The sequence below is a fragment of the Phacochoerus africanus genome, chromosome 1, assembly GCF_016906955.1.
Source record: "Phacochoerus africanus isolate WHEZ1 chromosome 1, ROS_Pafr_v1, whole genome shotgun sequence".
Taxonomy (NCBI): domain Eukaryota; kingdom Metazoa; phylum Chordata; class Mammalia; order Artiodactyla; family Suidae; genus Phacochoerus; species Phacochoerus africanus.
The window spans coordinates 131,931,797-131,953,657 of NC_062544.1; the positions used below are offsets into that span (position 1 = coordinate 131,931,797).

The following is a 21,861-nucleotide window of genomic DNA, read 5'->3' on the forward strand; positions in this document are numbered from 1 at the left end:
GTGGGTAGTATGACAGTCAAACAGGAAGGAAGCCTGTGTAAACTATGGATGCACTATGTTATTAGGAGCAAGATGAATGGTTGAATGCCTTTTTATGGGCAGCTTAAAATTTTCAAAAGATTAATAGTTTTTAGTGTTTTGAGGAAGTTATTGCAGAGTAGAAAAACATGCTAGTTCACTACAGAAACAAAACAAGTGCAGGTTTTGTCCAAAAGTACCAAAGTCAAAAAACAAAAACAAAAACCGCCCCCCCACCCCCAAACCCATGGAGGTTCTCTTGTCACACAGCAGGTTAAGTATCTGGCATTGTCATTGCAGCAGCTTGGGTTGCTGCTGTGGCACAAGTTTGATCCCTGGCCCAGGAACTTCCACATGCCGTGGGTGTGGTAAAAAATAAAACTACGAATAAAAAACAACAGAGGTACCAAAGTCACACAAAGATAGGTATTTTGGAATTTGTTGTTGCTATTTGTCTAAATCATAAAAAGTTCCCTTGAATCTCCCTTTCATTTTTGTGTTCTTTGGCTATTGATCTATTTTGCCTGTTTATATTCAATGAATATAGTGAGCTATTTCCATGGGAATATTTAAGCACACTTTAGTAAGTGATGCCACGCTTACAGAAAGTAAAGAAGATTCCAAAGTAACTTTGACCTAGATGTATTTTCCTTATAAATTGTTCACTCATTTAATTTGTTTTGAGATGAAAGTTGCTTTCTATGTTTGTATTACATCTTCAGAAATTTGTTTATAAGAATAAAGAAGTGCTCAACATAATTTGAATTACTTGAATTATCAGAAAATAAATGTGGCTTCTGAAGTACATGCTGTATTAGGAAACTCAGGGCTGCATGAGTGCCAGGACATGGGTTTCTTCAGGGTGCCTCCACAACTGATAGTTTAGTGAAATGAAGTGGTTCTGTTTTAATATCCTGTTGCCTTTTGTACCTGACAAACAGAAATGAGGAAAATGAAGAATTGATGATCTGGGGTCATTTTCTTGAAACTTGCACATTATTCTTATTTCTGCTCATTAGAATAAATAAGAGCCTTTCTGTAACAAATTAAGAATATGCATAACCTGTTATGACATAGTCATAGACATATAATAACATAGTCTCAAATTAACAGTACTCTCTCGAAGTACATCACATTCAAAATTCACTGGCTATGTCTTAGAGACATCTGTTGTAATTACAGGAACATGGTTGCTAATTCATTTAATTCCCTTTCCTACCTAAACTGTACATATAAGTGAATTTTAAGAGACTGTATAAATAAATTTTTAATTACAAAAGGATGTTATACAATGCATTATTAATAATAACCAACAATGCATCATGTTTATGCATGAGTCCATTAGAAAGACGAGCTAATGTATGTCAATTCTGAAAGAATGCACTAATTTGTCCTGAATCTGTGAATGAAGTTTGAATCCATGATGCAAGCCAATGAGTGCAATACCACAGAATGGTTTCACATGCTATTTTACAGTCAAGAAACATCTTGTACCTATGGCATTTAAGAGGTATTTAAGATTTGTTCATCACATGTGATCAAGATCTTATTTTTCAGCGAGCCATGCGGTTGGGAAATTTGGACTAAGACCATTGGGTTGACAATACTAGCTTTCCCAGACAGGTGCAGAATAAAATGGTCTATAGGCATCCAAGAAATGTGTACAGTCCTTTCATTTCAGCACAAGGAAATTACAGTCTTAGTGTAAAGGAGTTTCCCCTTGGGGCCAAGGAGGTCTGCTGGAAGGGGCTTCCTTTGTGGCATTAGCGATAACAGATTTCTGAAATCTCCATGGCCAGCTCCAGACATTCACTGGTCTCATGACAGGATTCAAAAAGGCTGCAGTCCACGTCACAGTTGCAGTTGCAATCATTCCGGGAATGGCTCTCATCCGAGGTGTAGTGGTACCTGTGAGAGGGGCAGCACACGTTGGTGCACACCGTCTCACAAGTATCTGGGAGCATTAGGAGACAATCCAAAAACTGGCAAAACAGACAGGTGAGGATAAGGGAGGCACACTCCTCTGTATAAGAAGAAGACAGATAATTGAAAATGGTTCATGTGGTGGCTTGGATGAAGGGCTAACAGGTGCAGGGATGGGCTTGATAACTTCATAGCCAAGTCTGAATTATTTATCCATGTTAGGGATAAGGTGCACCCTTATCCTTTCAGGCTTCCCCACCCCCATCCAGTGCTCATGCTCCGTAAGGAATTGCTTTATTAACTTCCTGAGCATTGCCTATTGATCCTACATAATCTGGTTATTTAAAGTGCTGCCACTTCTCTAACCTCCCTTATTTACTTTGCCCGCAGAGGTGCTGGGAAGTCACACAATTAGTTACCTATCTGGAAACCTTGCAATTGTCTGAAAAAAATAGCAGATCCTCTCTGAGTGCAGGGAGCTTTCAGGAGCAATTATATTCAGGGACAAGGAGAGACCATACACGTTTCTGGCTTCTCATCACAAGGCTTTCTTACTTGTTTGATGTGGATTCCAGTAAATCTGCCATACGGCCATAATCAAATGCGAGGGGAAAGCACATAACAAAACCTAACATAAAGGATTTTGTAAATGCTCATGGTTGTTTGAGGTTGTATTTTATTTTCAATCCCTGTCTCCTTTTCCCCCTAGTTGTATGAAGCCTTGATTTTATGTTCAAGTTAAATGAAATACGTCATCATATACACCTCAAGTGGTAGAAATCTTATCAATCCTCTTCAAGAAAATTGGTTTAAAAATTTACTACGCAGACTTGTAAAAATCTGAAAAGTATCTCTAAGGCATTAAAAGTAATTGGTAATTCTAGCCAAACAGCTGTGATGGGTTAGAGATCACTGAACTTTTTCTTTCCATAAAGGGAATTAGTTAGAAGATGTAACAGTTCTCTTGTTAAAATTTTAACTTTTCTTTCTCCTTTTCTTTCTTTCTCCTTTTCTTTCTTTCTTTCTTTCTTTCTTTCTTTCTTTCTTTCTTTCTTTCTTTCTTTCTTTCTTTCTTTCTTTCTTTCTTTCTTTTCTTTTCTTTCTTTCTTTCTTTCTTTCTTTCTTTCTTTCTTTCTTTTTCTTTCTTCCTTTTTCTTTCATTCTTTCGTTCTTTTTCTTTCTCTTTCTTTTCTTTTTTCTTTTCTTTCTTTCTCTCTCTCTTTTTAAAGTTGAGTGTCTCAAAAACAGGTGAGGGTAGGTAAGTGTTCATGTAAAATATCATCCAAGTATTTAAAATCAGTGTCCTGAAGACTATTGATGATTGAAAGGAACATTCTAACATGAGTTGGAGAAAAATTCCTCCCTCCTGATAGGCTTTTCAATTGATTAAAGTTAGACTTTCATAATTTATTTTTCCTCCATTAAGAATGTAAATGACCTTTATACAGCCAACAGACTGTACAAGCCTGCAGGAGAGGTTTGGCTCTCTGCATCATCCTCCAAAGTGTCCTAAGTGATCTCAGAACCGCATCATTTATTTCTAACAGTATTTGCCAGCAAACTTTTTGTTCTTTCATTTTTCATATACTTCTTAGTCTTTAAGAGGATGGAGAACATGGAAACTTGCTCTAAATGGGAACAGGTATTTTAAAGAAAACCATTCTAATGTCGTTTAAAGACACATATCAATGTCTAAAGTGAGTTCTGTCTATAGGTAAACAGCAATCTTCCTTCAACCTGTTGTCTTGCCCTGCCTTTTTTCCTACCTCTCGCCCTCTGTTTCTTTCTTCCCAGTAAGACAGTGTTAAAGAACCACACCAAGCCTTTTATGACTACTTTAATTGCCATATATTGTTGCAGGTGCTCTGTCCATTCCTTAGTATTTATAGTTGTGGTGGCATATTCCATAATACCTCTCTGGTGTATGTACTCATCTCTTTGCCAGACAGAGTGTATTTTTTATTCACTCAGAGCCAGCTTCTAGCCTGTGGCCAGCAGCTCACCCAGATCTTGCAAGTCACTCCAAACTACCCACAAAAATTCAGGAGTGAGTTAGTATAGTACATGGACTCTCTTTTGCATATGCATTTCTGAAGAGGGTATGTTGGTGGTCACAGATCCTGGGCCCAAAACTTCATCATGTTTTTTCAGTACCAGGACTGCTCCTATAGGATCTTCTGGTGAAGAAGGGGTTCTTGGGAAATACTCCAAGCAAATGCTCTCTGATCTCTTAGGCTGGAGACTCAGAGACTAACTCAGGCCCATGACCACATAAAGATGATTTTCCCTCTAGATCTTGTCTGTTGTAGGTATGGAACTGAAAGTTTGGGTTGGAACTAAGTCAAGTTGGGTACGGGGTGTCCTGTGGGGATGGGAGCTGGTGTTTCCTATCAGTGTGTGAAAACCTCTTCATAAAAGGACCTTATAATTTCCTGAGGGCGTATTACCGATGGTTCAAATTCTCTTGCCAACATTCTTCTGGCAGACTCTGGAGGTCTCTGCTTCTGATGTATACCGTAGATTTTATTTATTAAAAAAAAGGTATGTTGACCTAATCCTTTGGTCAAGTTGGCATTTGTTTCCTTCTATCTCTCTATTTTGCACTTGAGAATATAGCCTTTTTTTTTTCCTTCTGTTTCTAAGTCAGTACTTTTTATTTGGTTATAAAAGGTAGAGCTTCTTGCCCAGAAAAACATGGCAACATTAATGAATTGAAAACAGACTTTTCCCCACTTTCAACTGTGTTCCATACTTTTCCTAAAAGACGTATGAAATAGTTCTTCAGGAGCAGGCAAAACTGTTTTGCATATGGCCAGGTTTTGTTTGCACAAAAGTAACAATGTAAGCAGTTCAGAGGAAAATGTGCAACTGTTTAAAAGTTGGACTTTCCATTCTCCTGAATGGGTATATTTTCCTTTGCTTGCAGTATTCCTTGGGACTTTAATAAACTTGATGTTCAAAGTCATAGTCTGTGATTAGCACTTGTCTCGGCCCATCCAAAACTTTGTGCCCCACATCCAGCTACCTGCTGCCTGTCTCTCTTGCAGTGTGTTCAGAACATCTCACACTTGGACAAGGCCACATTGTATCATGATCTATCTCTCTCTTCCCTGCACTGTGCAAACCTGCCTCTCTTCTGGTTTTCTCTTGTGAATGGCTCCTGAACACTCAGAGGAATTGACCAAAAGCTGGGACTTACTCTTATAATTTTCCTTTTCCTCATACACTCCTGAGCCAATTCTTTCTTGAGTTCTGATTCTCTCTCCCCCTCTCTCTAAGGGGAGTTCGAAACACATCAGCCTCTATCTACCTTAGCTGTAGCCACCATCAGCCATCCTCAAGGCCACAGCAATGTCTTCTTTCCCAAGACACTGCTTCCACATGAGCCCACCTCAGAGGCATCACCCCCTGTGATGTTTTTAGTCATAAATCAGAACAACTCACTCTCCCTTAGAGTGAAGTCCTCAGTCCTTGACATAGCCTTCCACTTCCCATGTGATCAGATTCTACATGTAAGTGATATACAGTGTTTGTCTTTTCTCTGACGTATTTCACCAACTATAATATTCTCTAGGTCTGTACATGTTGCCACAAATGGCAATATTTCATTCTTTTTTATGTCTGAGTAATATTCTATTGTTTATATGTATTATATCTTAATGTGGTTACCAAATGGGAGATGGAAGGGGGCGAGTGTACAAAATAAGGGTATGGGATTCAGAGAGACAAACTACTGTATATAAAAGAGATAAGCAACAAGGATATACTGTATAGCACAGGGAATCATACTGTTATCTTTTAATTACCTATAATGGAATATACTCTGCAAAAGAACTGAATCACTATACTGTACATCCGAAACTAAAAATATTATAAACCAACTATTCCTCAAAGAAAAAAGGTAAGAAAAAAAGAATCTGCCTCATTAGAAAAGATCACATTTGGAGTTCCCACTGTGGCATGGTGGGTTAAGAATCCAACTGTGGTAACTTGGGTCTCTGTGAAGGTGCGGGTTCTATCCTTGGCCTCTCACAGTGGGTTAAATGATCCAGCATTGCTGTAGCTGCAGTGTAGGTTGCAGCTACAGCTTGGATTCAGTCCCTGGCCAGGAAACTTCTCTGTGCTGTGGGTGTGGCCATAAAAATTTAAAAAAATTAAAAAAAGAGAAAGGATCATTTATAATTTTAGTGGAAAAGGTAACAGTGCAAAGGAGTTTCCACTGATTTGTCTAAGGTCAGCCTCAGGTTCATGGTCCTGTAATCCCTGAGTTTGTGCCTTTCTATGCTTCTGCTGCCATGGTGTCTGGGATGGGAGTGGGGAGAGGGGGCTGTAGCCACTCTCTGTGGTCCTTGTCACATTCCTAATTCCAGAAACACTTCCTGTGTATTTGGGAATCATTACCCAAAGAGGCAAGTATATGGTTCTTCCTGAAATAACCCCAGATAAAAAACAATCTCCCTTTCCTTCCTTGCAAAACAAAATTAAAAAAAAAGAGGCAATATGAACATGACCTAAGCCCAGTATTCTGATACCTGAATGACTAATGTGTTATCACCAAGAGAAGTTGACACAATAACTCAGATTCATGACACAGTGGCTCCCACTGATGACTAAAAGTTTTTGGTCAAAAAGTACCAAAATTGAGTGATTCCACTCCCCCAACATCAAGTTCTTAAAAAAATATCTGTAATGCAGAGTGGGAATAAATAAAGTGTGACTGAATGCCTTTCTCTATCTGGGGTATCATCTCTGATGTTATCAATTTTAATAGCTACTTAAATATGTCAAGATCTATTTAAGTTCAGACAAGCACAACTAACATTCCAGTCAGTTCTTTAGAATCAGAATGACTTGATTTGGGTGATACTTGGTAAATTTGTGCTTATGTTTTTTTCTGAGCAAATGAACTGAAATAATTATAAAATTGAAACATTTTATAAGGTGACACTATTGCATTTAATTGTATGAAATTTACAGTGTAGAAAATGTAATCATTTTATTCAGTAGTCCGTGGTGTAATTAAGACTATTCTTTTGAGGTATCTCGTATTTATGATTTTTCCTCTTCCACCTGGATGAGACACCTCAGATTCAAAATTATACATCAATTAGGCATGTTCTCAGATTCTTTTTAAGGAGCCTGTTTTCTAATATCATGTGTATTCCTGGTTTTATCATCCATGGGGATGCTTTTACAATTAGAACATAGGAGCAGAAGCAGAGACACAGATAGTGCTCCGGATTTTTTCCATTTTCTTCAGGAAAGGGACCACACGGGATGAGCCACAATTTAATAATAAAGTAATGTCCTAGCACATAGTGTGTGATGCACAGTAAAGATCCTTTTAAATCCCCATCAGAGCACACACCATGAACTGTGCTAATGGATGTAACACATTTTACAAAATCTGCGTGTATGAGGCTTATCCATCCTGTTTTAAGTGGGGCAATGTATATAAATAATAGATATTAGCAATTAAGCATCCATTCCTATGCACTCATTTATATATTTGAAAATAAATTAACCACAAACTACATGAAAGTGGATGCAATCTTCTCTTTTCCCTTCTGTTTCCCCTGCTGTTCTTGAAAGATATTTCTGTATTTATCTCAGTACGAACAATGACCCCAGCTCTCAATTTCTGCATCCTTAAATTAATTACTATCAAAATTTCCCTAAAGTGAAGTGTATCCAACTTAACTCTTTATTGCCTTGATGTTTGCTGTCTAAGATAATGAGAGGTTCTTAGCACTATATGTGGGTCTTAATCTGGGTGTTTTATGCTCTTTTAACCAGGTATCCAAAACTCTTACCTCAGTGGGGTAAGGGGGGATTTTTTTTTTTTTTTAATGTGAGAAATGAAGGTTGAGCTATTTCTTGTGTTGTCAGCTTAGTACTGGTATTTCCTGGGTCATAGTGGCCTCAGGCTAGCCCTTAAGAAAACTGTCAAATTCAGTGGTCCTCAAGACTTTTCTTTGCTCTTTTTTTTCCAAATTAAAAAATTTATTTTTATTTTAATTTTTTAAAAATTATTTCTTCTTACTAAATTATAGTTGATTTATAGTGTTGTGCCAGTTTCTGCTATACAGCATAGTGACCCAGTCATATGTACACATATTCTTTTTCTCATACTATCTTCTTTGCTCTTTTGAAGAAAGAGTGATTGGTTCTTTGCCCGAGTGAGGCTCCTGAGTATGGGTTGCCATTTTAATGCAGTGGTCGTTGTGGTCTTCCCTGAGGATATAAGGGTTCAGGTATCATGCTAACTGCATTAGCCATTCTCAATCTGTTGAGATACCTGATAAGACAGATCAGGGTAGTTCTGGAGGGGCACTTTGTTGTACTGTGTGGATATGTATAATGGTAATTCCTGATAATGGGGTCATTACAAACAAGATCCACTAACAAATCAGACCCATGCATCCCTGATAGGATCTGATAAAATACTAAATACTGTACTGTCAAAATGCAGAGGACTCTCCTGAATTTCCTGTTTTATTGATTGGCATCAAACTAACAAAATCAGAAACTTGGACATCATGTTGGATTCAAGGTCATAACCTGGCAATCTACAGGCCAGAGTTGGCCAAAAGTCATGTATCGTTGGGAGTGTCTGGGACTTCATAAAAGAAACAGAACTATTGCCAACATGGAAAAATGTGTCGATTTCACCTAACACTAGATCTGGCAACTCTGAACCTCTATTTTCTTCTAGTATCAATTAGGTGGAGCTGAGTAGAGGCAATGGTCTTCACCTTGACGCAGTCCTCACTATTCCCTATCATTTACCTCCAGTTGACTTCATTAATTCACATCATCTTCTGGCAACTGCAGGCAATTGTGTCTGTAGCTTCTAGTCTAAATCATCCATGACAACATTTGTATAAGATCGTATATAACATGTGTTAGAAATTTCTCCCCTTACTTTTAAGAACCATAATCATAATAAAAGCAAAAATCAAACATCTATTATGTGACAGGTTCTGTACTCAGTACTTTACACATCATTCATTTGATCTTCAAAACACCCTATGATATGTTATTAGCTTCATTGTATAACTGAGAGTCTGAGATTCAGAGATGGTAAAAAAAGTATCCAGTTTAATACAGTTAATAAATTTTAGAGCCAGGAGTTCAATTGATGTCATTTCATAGCTCCCGTTATACAAAGTTTATTTCATTTTTTGGGTTTATTTTGAGAAAGTAAATATAAATTTAAATATAGACCAGAAACTATACTCTATGATGTTTTCTTTTGAGAAACTTCAAGCTTTCTTTAAATGCAAATGTCAGCATGGAACATTACAAAACTCTTGAATGGTTTTTGTGTCCTGTGAAGGTCACTGCAAACTAACCTAAGTAAAATTCCATATCTCTTGGTATAGGGTCCACGATTTTGAACTTAACTGTGCTGATCATTTAGCATCAAGTCAATTTGAAATTGGGTTTGCAAATGGAACGTGCCTTTTATGTCATACATAGGGATGCTTGGTGTCAGTGTGCACTGAGTCAAATGCTTAGGAGGTGATATTACCTAGAGGCGCCAACTTTTTTTCACAGGCTGCTGATGTAACCAGTCTTATATTTTATGCAGTCTATATTTATACTTTCCAGCTTTTTGATGCTATTCCATTCCACCCTCTTCCACTCTCAGCCTAGAGTAATGGGTTGAACAGTCCCAGATCCAAGAAGAGAAAAAAAATAATTGGCCATTTTTTAAGTTTACTTCATAGCACCATCACAAGAATGATTCTACCTCACTCCAGCTATTTAAGACACTTCACCTCAGACTCACAGCTTTGAGAGCAAACAATCTGCCAAGCATGTCCTAATTGCAAGGTGACCTTGACATGTGTCATTCACCAGAGTCTTCAAATCCAAGTCTTCCTGTTTAATATTCATAAAGACTTTTTTTTTCCTAACAGCATATGTGATGATTTTCCAGGGGCTTGGGGGGGGGGGAGTGGGGGAGCTTTATTTAGAGATGGATTGATTGCAAGGAACATACCATCGGTGTCTCTCGGATGAACGGAAGTATCAGTTTGGAGGTAGGAAAATTTCTTTTGGCATTCTTCAAGGGAGGACACTGATATGCTGGATGCTGACAGTTTTTTCTCACAGGGGGTTTCCTTGGCTGGTCCATCTGTGATATTGAATTCGGACACTGCATTTATAACGATAGCATTAATGGCTTTCTCATCTGCCTGCTTTTCATTTGTGAGTTGCATATCTAGATGAAAAGAGAAAACACACAGACACAGACCTGCTATAGTTCTCATCCCCTAGTGATCCAGGAATGGATGCTGGCAGAAAATTTCACACTCTGGGCTTCTGTAAGATTAAAATCTTATTTAAAATAAGGAAGATCATTGCACAGAATTATTTTGAATGAAAATATATGCAAGAATAAAAGAGTTCAGTAATTATAAAATTTGACCCACCTTACAGGTTTCACTTATCACAGTAATTTACAACACTTATTTCTACAGTTTTTATTTTGTGTGTGTGTGTGTGTGTGTGTGTGTGTGGAGTTGGGATATTCCAGGCATTCATTCACTAGGACTAATAATCTCATAGAATGTTATCAGCTTAGTGTAGTAATATTTTATGGCTCTCAGAAGTAGTAAAAAAGGGTCTTAAATGCTGGACAGTACCATTCAGTGATATATGTGATCTCAATCAAGTTTTCTTTGTGTCTGTGTGTGTGTCTTTTTAGGGCTGCTCCCATGGCACATGGAAGTTCCCAGGCTAGGTGTCCAATGGGGCCTGCAACCACTGGCCTATGCCACAGCCACAGCAGCATGGGATCCAAGCCATATCTGTGACCTACACCAGAGCTCAATGGCAATGCAAGATCCTTAACCCACTGAGTGAGGCCAGGAAGTGAACCCACATCCTCATGGTTACTAGTTGGGTTTGTTTCCACTGAGCCACAATAGGAACTCATCAATCAAGTTGTTTTATTTATGTGTTTCTACAAACCTCAATTTCCTTCCCTTTCTAAGAAAAATGATCGCACGTTACCAGCCTAATAAGCTCATTCCTACATCTGCCTTTACAGACTCTTAAAAGACTCTTTAAAGTCTTTTCTTGGCCTTGACATTTGTTAAGTCCCTGTTCAGGTAATGGTTTTTGTGGCTTTAGGGGTGTGCTTCTTGGGAACATTCTTTTGTCCATTTAAACTCCTGGCAGGGAACCTCCGGCAAAGTCCTGGATTGAGATTGTGGCACAGAGGCACAGAGACAGCTGAGAAGGCCTCGGTGTTTTTAAGGATTCCCATATTCATTTGCTTACTCCCACATAATAATCAAGGGTCTGTTATATAATAAGTTCTGAGCTGGACACTGGGGATACAGTGGTGACTAAGACAGGCACAGTCCCTAGCATTCAGAAACATCAAGCAAATTAGCGATGCAACACAACGTTGACGAGTGTCTAAAAGAGAAACATACCATGAAATCAGGTTAGAGAGTGAACCAGATGGGGTAGTGGTACAGTTCATGATCCTATTAAATGATCCCAAGATGGAGAGAGGACTTAACAGAAGGTCTTTTCAAACCTGCATCCAGACTGATTCTCAGGGACTTCACATCTAAACAAGTATTATTCCTGATGATTCGGCAGCCCTCTGGGGAGATGGTGAACATGGAGAATTGCCTTCCCATTGCTAGCCCTGTGCCTGATTCAGTAATACTTACTGAGTGACCAAAAGAAACAAAACAATTGGCCACGTGGTTTCATTTTACCGGGCTTAGGCAGCTCAGTACAAGAAATACATTCGTGCCAAGTACATTGTCGTCCTTTCAGAAGTTGCTTTTGAGTTTAGGGCAGGTGGAAATCTCAATGTGTTCTTACCTCCTAGGACAGTGGTTCCTGGACCTATCTACAGAGTGGAATCATCTAGGCAATTTTTTAAAGATTTGGAATTGTTTTTAAAGCTCAGGCAACTTCTCCCATCCCTCAACAGATTAGGTCACAATCCCTGGGGGTTCTTGTAGCTCCCTGGGTGATTCCAACCTGCAGACAAGTTTGAGAACCCCTGGCCCAGGGGCCTTCTGCTTTCTAGTGTGGAGAAAGGAGGGAACAGCCCACTGATGTGAGCACCAGGTGATTTGCAGAAGCTAATCATCTGACAGTTGCTCTCCACAGGCTCCTAACCGGTGTGGGAGCTGACAGTGGAGCACACACAATTGTTTTAGGCCATTTTGTTTCTTTTTGAGGCTCCAAACAGCTGTGACTTTCAACAGTGTTTAGTTTTATTTCTTACCTCTTATGCTGGTTGCAATTTGATTCACCTCAAAAGGGAGGGCAGACCCAGGAGTTCAGGGAAATATCTATTGTTGGTAGCAGTTACTGTAGTATTGAAGAGATAGAATTAGCTCAACAGATTGGGAAACTATTGGGTTCCTTTACCCCAAGAGGAATTCACCGAAATAATGATACTATGATGATAAAATAATAGTTTATTTTTCTTACTTGGGTGTCAAAATGTTGAGTAACCAGCTATTATCACAAATAGTTATTCAGATTATGCCTTCAGTACTCAGAAAAGGATTGATATTTTGGACCAGATAATTCTTTGTCTTGGGGAAACTGTAGGATGTTGAGCAGCATTTCTGGCCTCTACTTACTTGATGCCAGTAACACCAGTTGCCCTAGGACATGACAAACAAAAATGGCTGTGGATATTGCCAAATTTCCTCCATGGGGCAAAATCATCCAGGTTGAACACCAAACCACTGCCTTACACACACACACACACACACACACAGAGTTGCGTACATTTAATGTCAAGTTCTGTGTTAGCGTTATATACCTTATTTAGCTTCAGCATCACAAAGATACTAGGAGGTAGATACTGTCAGCCTTCCAGAACAGATGGGAAATGTATAAATTGGTACTCCATATTAACAGATGAATGAGTGTAACCAAGGCTTAGATAGCTTATTTAGATACGTTACCTGAGGTTGCCTTGTTCGTAAATGGTAGAGTTGGGTTTGGAACCCTAGCCTGCTGGGTTCCAAAAGCTTTGCTCCTCTTCCCATCTCCTTTATATTGTACATCATTTCCTCTGATTTATTCTTGGCTTTTATCACTGCTTCCTTGCTGTTGGGACTGCACATCAGCAAAACCTTCTTCGGTCTAAATCCCGTCATGTGTCACTTACCTCGAAATTGAGCCTTGCAAATAACCTTGCTTTATAGACGTACCGCTCCCAAAGGAAGACTATCTCTTGCACACTTAGGGACTCCTGCCTGTTTAGTTACAGCAGCTTTATCCTGTACATTCAAGAGCAGCTCAGGAAGAGCTGATAGGGAAAGCTTGATGAGTATATAGATTCCAGCAGCTATTCACTTACAGAATTAATTACCAATCAGTTCAAATTATCACACGTAGTCAGGCTGCATGTAATTTAAATTGCTTTTGCACAGTGTAATTCAGTAACAAAAAAAAGTTGGATAGAGGTTACTGGAATATAAGAACAGGCGGAGAATACTGTATACAGCCAAGTGGTATATGAGTCTCTTTTTAATTTCTCGACAATTTTAAGTATAGCATTTTTGAATCTAAGTGATATGCTACATTAAGCAACCATTTGGAGACACTGGGCTTGTACTGAGAGAATTTTATGAGAAGTTAAACTGCCATTCATAAAGTTATTTTAATTCTATATCTCTGTTTATATTTTTATTTTTTTTTCATTCTCCAGTGGGAACTATCTGTTGCTCATTAGAAAATCATCTGACATGCACACATTTCAGAACCCAGTCTGCTCAACCCAGAATTCTGACATCCGAAGTGAGTCACAATTTTTCGGTGAATGTTACTGACATCTTCCATCTTTTATAGATGGGATGCTAACAGTAATTTCCCCAGATTCCTTCTTTTGCAGTGTTATTTGACATTGTACCCAAAGTATTATAAAGTAGCATAAGCTAAAAGCAGAAACACATAAAAAGTGCCATCACATCTTCTGCAGAGAAAACTATTTTGGAATTAAATAAGGAACTCGTGAAACTATATTTGGGATGTTATACTTAGTTCTTGACATTAACTTAGAGAAAATAATTTTTTCTTCAACAGGAAAAAAATCACCAAAATTAGGACAAAAATTAGAAACTCAACTGTATTTCTTGGGGACAAGATTAAAGTGTGTGATTAAAGGCAGTGAAATTAATCCTGTTTGGGCTTGAAGTAGTTGCAGAAGCAGTGGGCATGAACTCAAGAGAAGACAGACAGTTAATTAATTTTTTATTACCATTGAGCAAATGTTATTAACTTAATTCAATTAGCATTTATTGAGAACCCACATTCAATGGATGAATCAATGGGACAGGAGCTATTTATTTATTTACTTTAGGTTATTAAGGCAACATTTGAATGATTTTTGCTCACTAAATGTGACTTTATAATTTTTGCATTTGTACATTCTGAGTCTATATATATATGAATTCATATATATATGAATTCAAGTTATGAATAAATAGCAACTCTTCTCCCCTTGGCTCCTCTGATTCTATTTCTTGTTTGGCCCTGCCCTCCTCTCATCTCTTTTCTCTCTCTGGGTTTACTTCTTTGACCTTCCCCATCTCTATTATTGGTTTCCTTTTCTCTCCCATTCCTTCAGTATATTTAGCCCTCAAAACATTGTTTTCTTAGTTCCTTTCTTTGTAGCTTGATCTTAAAGTTTGTATTTGTTCATACAGCATATTTTCTTTGTACAATTGGCCCCTAAAATCTTAATATAGTTAACCAGCCAGCCAGGCAGTCTACTTTACTGAGCATAAACTATCTGTCTGGCTGTGTACTAGGTGCGTGGGAATTGAAAGGTCAAGAGCAAATAGACTTGGTCCTCAAGAGACCCACAGTTATCACAAATTGCCATCTCAAGTCCCTTGCTCTTGAATATTTTGTTAAATTACCAGTCAGTTCCTTACAATTATTGGGTATCTTTCTACTAGGCTTCTCATTGTCCCTAAATTTGGTAATCCTGGATATCCCTGGAGAATTCACCATTCATTTTCTTTTCATTGTATTGTTATTTTACCAGTTTCCTAAACTTAGAGATATTCTGTGATTTTCCCGATCCCTCCATCCAGTGATTTATTAATCCTTAGTTATTCTTCCTTCCAAATAGTTATTCTTCCTTCCTTCCTTCACAAGTCCATTTCTGTTTTTTCATTTGCACAGCTACCACTTGGGTGGAGATATTCAGTTGTAGATGACCACAATAAAGCGAGTATTGCCATCCATCGAGTCCCAATTTTTTTGCTTTCCCAGTGCATATATAAAGTTAGGCTCAACACTCTACTGCAGTCTATTAAGGAAGTATGCAATAGCATTGTGTCTAAAATCACAAGGTACATACCTTAATTAAAAATACTTCAGGAGTTCCTGTCGTGGCGCAGTGATTAACGAATCCGACTAGGAACCCTGAGGTTGCGGGTTGAATCCCTGCCCTTTCTCAGTGGGTTAACGATCCGGCGTTGCCGTGAGCTGTGGTGTAGGTTGCAGACGCAGCTCGGATCCCGCGTTGCTGTGGCTCTGGCGTAGGCCGGTGGCTGCAGCTCGGATTCAACCCCTAGCCTGGGAACCTCCGTATGCCGCAGGAGCGGCCCAAGAAATAGCAAAAAAAAAAAAAAAATACTTCATTGCTAAAAAATGCTAATCATCAGTGGGTTGTCATCCTTGTGCAGTGTAGTCACATGAAAGATCAGGGATCATAGACCATCCTAACAAATACAGTGATACTGAAAGAGTTTGCACTGTTGTGAGGGTTACCAAAATGGGACACAGAGACACAAAGGGAGAAAAAGTTATTGGGGAAAAAAAATTGGCCCTGACATAATTGTTCGATGCAAGATTGCCACAAACCTTCAATTAAAAAAAATAAATAAATAAAAGGCAGTATCTGTGAACTGTGAAACCCTATACAGTGAAGCATAAAAAACCAAGGTCTGCTTGTATTTCCTTTGTCATTGATCTCAACTACAGTAACAATCTTCTCCAAGTCATCTTACATGCTGTAATCAAAGTGATGTCATGAGCAATAATCAGATCATATTACTTGTTTAAAAAAAAAAAAGGAGCAAAACAAAGCAAAGCACACACATCATGCATACACACTCTCACCTGCATATCTTTCCATGCTCTTATTCTCAATTAACCTATCCATTCTCTTGACACATTGCCTATGGACAAAAAGTAGCTTGTTAAGTTTTTCTTATGAGCGCTGGACTCCAGAAGCCTATATGAAAACTATCAGATAGGTTTTTAAAGGCAGGGTGATTTTAATTTTAATTCTAGATCAAAATCTTTCAGGTGAGGGTATATTTCAAATGTATAGACCACTTTAAAAGCTGTTCCCCTTGCATGTAAACTTGACTCTAGCTCTGAATTTAGTACTGTGATTATTCCTGGTTGAAATTATTACTAGACAGATAAGCTGACATTTCATAGTATAAGCTACCAAACCACTGACAAATAAGTATGGTTAGTAAGCTGTTGCTGTTGAGGATGAACAAGTTTTTTCCTTTGTATGTAAAGTTTGCAAAGTTCATACAAATGTCAAGAATGATATTTTGTTGTTAGAGTATATGAACTTTCTTCTCCACTTGGTAGGTAATAACACAAAATAGAGAGAAGCATGCAACATGATCACACATGGTGAAAATTACTAGAACGAGCTAGAATCATTTTTCACATGTGTATGTACAGCACTGCTTTTCTTGATTTAAATTTGAGACCTGATACTCTGTCTAAAGACAACCAAAGGAGGAAGGTAAGGATACCTCCACAGTCACGAAAGTATAATAAAGAGTAATTGATATGCATAAAAGCTGTATTGAAAAACAACACATTTTCTTTTTTGAAGGCTGAGAGGAATAATTTTCTCAAGGTGAGGGTTGAAAACTTCCTAAAATATTCTCCCTTTTGAAGTGAATGGAAATAAGTAATTCATGGAGGTTTCCTTTGTGGTATTCTGTTAGTTAGATTGGACAAAACAAAATCTTGGGTTCATTAAATCTCTCTCTCTCTCTTTTTTTTTTTTTTTTTAAGGGAGAGAAGTTAATGAAACAAATATATTGGACCATTTCTCCCTTCATTTTCCACTGCCAGCTCTGGTTAGAAGCTGTCCTTTAAAGACGTTCAGGTTAAAGCCATAGGTTTATGTATCATTGTTTTGATTTGCCTTCTGCAGGGCTTCAACTAAAACTCTGCCTCAGAAAAACTTAGATGAAATGTTTATCAAGGGCCATGACAAGAGGACATTTTAAGCCTTTTCAATCAGTCTTAGTAAATCTTTTCTTTTTAAAGAGAAAAAGCAGAAGAGTGTTATTCTCTAGATATAATAGCCTTGAGTGTTCAAGGTGAAAAGGATTCAAGGGGAAGAAGGTTCTGAGGGAGCGTTGAACATGGCCCCTCCTCAAGTGTCTATGATATCTGCAAAGCAACTTCAGGCTTTTGGGGGCAAGGTTGGATTTTTGGCCCTCTGTTTCTAGATAATTACCCCAGTTTTCTGCTTGCCACTATGCTTTGCACCCATAAGCAGACACGGGCTAAGTGATATACTTTTATAGCTCGATCCTAAACTGTAGCAAGGAGCAATTCCGTCCTAGGAAGTGGTTGAATCTTCTATAGACATGAAAACAGTTTGCAATTATGACTCTCCATTTAGTTTTTATGCAGTTACCTCTGGTTTAATGTTAGTATAAAGTGTCTTGAGAAATAAAGATTATGTTATCCTAGGGAAAAAATTGGTTAGTGCTTTTTACAGTTTGATGCGCTTGATTTAGTAGTAGATGTAGAGCTCTGAAAAAAAATAAATCCAGCCAATCAGGTTATATACTCATTCATAATTGGTATTGTATATATAACAGATTTCTTGTTTTACTGTTAGTGTTTAAATGTGAATGTTAAAACTTAAGTTATAATCATGCAAAAGATTCTCTCTTATGTTAAAGCCATCACAATTTATCATTCCCACTATTTGAATGTCACCGAAAGTCTCGCACTTGCATTATCTCATTTGAGGCTCGGGACAGTATTGCAAAGTATTATTATCACTATTATATGAATGAAGAAGTTGATGGAGGGTCAGAGAATTTAATGGTTTGCCCAAGATTACCCGGCTGGTAAGGGGCAGAGCTAGTACTTGAACTTAAGCCTTCTAATTCCTGTGACAGTCAAACTTTACTTTACAAATTGCTTTATGAAACCAGGCACTCTGATTTCAGACCAAGACAGTTGTCTGAAATATAATTCCTTTGTCCTTTCTGATTTTTCCTCTCTTTAGGTAAATTTATCTCTCTGGTATTTGATTAGGAAGCACATTATCGGTATGCGCAAATCTAGAATGCTTGCAAATGATTGCATTTTCCAAACTTATCTGCACAAGACCAAAGCAAGTGTCATCCCCTAGGTGAAGTTTTCTGCACTGTCTGCTCCCCAAATGAAATGAGTCATCCCCTTTGAGGGCCCCCAGAGACCCATGTTGGTCTCCTCATATAATCAATGGATGCATAGGCCTGTGCATCCATTGATTATACTGTGGTAAATTGTGGATGTATTTCTCTTCCCTTTCTGTGGTGAGCTCTTTGAAGCAATGCACCCTCCAGTTATCTTTGATTTCCCTGCACCTAGCACAGTGTCTGGCAGACAGCAAGTGTTAAATAAATTTCAGATGAATGATGAACTGACTGACAGACTGAACGTGGGGTGTTTCAGCTTTCAGTTGACAATTGACTCATTTTCCCTGGGACAGGTTTTTCTGAGCACACCTCCCATTGGTCTCCCTCTCCCACTCTCTATGTGCCAGTTGATGCTGCTGAAATTCTAAAAATTCTCTTTTATGCTAAAATATATATTGGTTTTTATTTTGATGTGAAAGCAACATTTGCATTTGTATGTGTAAAACTGAGAAGAATATAAAAAGACACACACAAAAATTCCCCAATAATTCTACCATTATTTACCCAGTATTTGTTTCACAAGAAGACAATGGATATATCTGCTGTATGTGTATATATATATATACACTGTATATGTCTATGAGTCAGATCCAGAATATATAAAATAATAAAATTAGATAAATATTCCAATTTCAATATATATTTTTATGTATTTATCTAATTTTAATATATTAGATGTGTAAATTTTAATATATTATATATACACTATACACACACACACACAACACACACACACACTGTATATATATAGTATATAGTGCTTCCAAGATGTGTCACTCACTATTCTAGGGCCTTTGCATGTATTAACTCATTTAAAACTCCCAGAAACCCTATGTGTTAAGTACTACTACTGTCATGCTCATTTTGGGGATGAGGATCAAGGATAGAGGGTTGTAAAGTAACTTACCCAAGGGCACCCAACTAAAAAGGGATGGAGCTGGGATTTTAACTCAGGCAGCCTGGCTCCAGGCCTATGTATCTAACCATCAGGCTATATTGTCTGTCTAGATAGAGATTTAAAAAGAAAATCAGTATTAGAATTTTATTGAATATATTATATATGTTACCATTAAATCATGAATGTTTTCCTGTATCTTAAAGTTTATTTCAGAACATACTCCCATCTCAGTTCACATGTTACCTCCTCAGAGAAATCTTCTCTTACACTAAGTCTAAAGCCTTGAATTTTGCCTTCCAGGAGTCATTGGCAATGGCTGGAGACCTGTTTTATTATCATGATTGGCATGAGTGCATATAATGAGTAGTGACCAGGGATGCTGCTAAATATCCTGAAATACACAGAACTGCCCCCCTTAAAAAACACCCCTAAGAGTATGGTTTCCATTGTCAATAGCCGAGGCTAAGAAATCCTTGCAAAGTAGTCCACAGCTCTCATCACCAGCCTTTTCTATTACATCACTGTTTCACTGTCTTTGTACTACTTTCTATTTATCTTAAATTTTTTTGTTTATATTGTTTATTTGATTATGGAGTATGTGTCTCTTCTACCCTTGACTGAAATATCACCTTTATGGTATTTATTAATTTTTATCTCCTAGAAGGATGTGGGGCATGGTAGGTACTTAATGAATAGAAATCAAATAATTCATAGCATTGCTTGGAGTTCCTGTTGTGGCTTAGTGGGTTAAGAACCTGACATAATGTTTGTGAGGATGCGGGTTTGATCCCTGGCCTACCTCAGTGGGTTAAAGATGAGGTGTTGTCACACACTGTGGCATAGGCCACAGATGTAGCTCTGATTTGACCCCTAGCCTGGGAACTTCCATATGCCACGGGTGCGGCCGTAAGAAGAAAAAATAATAATGCGTGGCATTTCTTGCATGTCATAACATAAATGATTTAATGCTTTCACCATTCACTAAAATGTAGATTGTTGCCAATTTTTGCTAATATAAATATTCTTAAACACCGTTTCAGTGAATCTTTTCATATATCTATTTGTTTATGTAGGTTGAATTCATAGATAAGGACTTATTAAATGAATGGCTAGATTTTTAAGCTCTGAATATAATTTACTAATTGCCTTCCAGAAAGATCATGTCACTTTATACTCATACCAGTGGTAACTGGGGAAAGTTCACATACTCTTCTCTGGCTGATTCTAGGATTTACCAATAAAGTAATTTATTTTTATCAATTCAAACAGAACTTTGACCCAAATCTTTGGTTTTCTACATCTGAAAAATTCTCTATCATGAGAAGTGCAAGGTTTTTTTTTTCATATTTATTGCTTTTCTGAAGAATTTTTGTTCTGCGACCAGATTCATGGGTTTTTCTGAGCTCTCCTACATGACATGAAATTCGGCAGTTAAAGACACTTGTTTAGTATTGATAGATCCATACATTATTGATAATCGATAGCTGAGTTTGGTCTCTTTAACTGATTCTTGCCTTGAGTCCTCAGGATTCTGAGGTGATGTGTCTTTTGACACTTTGGAGGATCCCTGTTGGCTGCCAGGCCCTGATGTGGTAATGCCCACTCATGACATGTGTCTTTAAGTGTAGGATAGGAACATGCCCTATGTAGATACCCTGGGGCCAGAAGTTAAGCCACACTAGGAAGAAGGGCAAGAGGTGACAGGAGGGAGTAAGAGGAGATGTAAAGCACATGTGCATTTGCAAACTTTTTGGCCCATTGCATGTGTCCAGTGTATTATGGAATCTATCAGCACCTAACTAGTGTTTAAGATCTTTTTTCCTGATAGTCCATCCGGTGGAAGTTTAGCCCAAGTGTCTCCCAATAGTGGGATACAAGTTTATCCAGTGTGCGTTAGAGCAGCTATTGACGTTTATTTCTCAAAGAAAATTCTCATATAATAGCAATTTTGGCATATTTGATAATGTACATAGCAGTTAACATGGTAGTATATGTATCTATTGTGTGTGCGCCTCTGTGTGTGTATGTGTCTATACACCTAAGGTGGCCTTGCTTCCCCCCTGCCTTTTCTTCTTTGGCCTTGTTATAGCATGCAGAAGTTTCCAGGTCAGAGATTGAATCTGCACCACAGCAGTGATCCAAGCCACAGCAGTGATAACACCAGGCCCCTAACCAGCTAGGCTACCAGGGAACTCCCTCCCACCCCCCCTTTTTTCTAACTAATAAAGATTTGCAATAAAAGCTTTGGGGACTGCTAGTCTAAGGAATAGCCTGAGGTCAGCCCTCTATATCTCTCTCCACCTGAAGGAAAATCACTTTTACTGTGCTTCCTTTTGGTACCAAGGGTGTGGTTGCTGGAACAGTTACAGCCACAGCAGCTGCAGTAGTGGCCTGAGTAGACTTTTCCTTTGAGTTTCTATAGTGGTAACAGGATTAACAGACTCTATTCTGGAAGTACTTGGGTGGCATAACACCTCCCAGCAGAACTATTCCTGACAAGGATGTGCAGATGGAAATGCATATTTATGTCACTTAAAGCCTACCAGAGAC

The 21,861-nt window shown here is 38.1% G+C and overlaps 1 protein-coding gene across 1 annotated transcript in view; it reads right to left on the minus strand.

Moving 5' to 3' along the window:
- Positions 1 to 1,471: 1,471 nt before the first annotated feature.
- The window catches only part of MDFIC2 (MyoD family inhibitor domain containing 2), a 40,654-nt gene continuing 20,264 nt past the window's right edge, over positions 1,472 to 21,861 (minus strand). The window contains exons 2-3 of the mRNA XM_047779104.1: positions 9,950 to 10,171; positions 1,472 to 2,041 (exon numbers count right to left, since the gene is read on the minus strand). Of these exons, the coding sequence (XP_047635060.1) occupies positions 1,782 to 2,041; positions 9,950 to 10,169 (480 nt within the window). The 5' untranslated portion in view covers positions 10,170 to 10,171 and the 3' untranslated portion in view covers positions 1,472 to 1,781. The remainder of the gene's footprint in view (positions 2,042 to 9,949; positions 10,172 to 21,861) is intronic.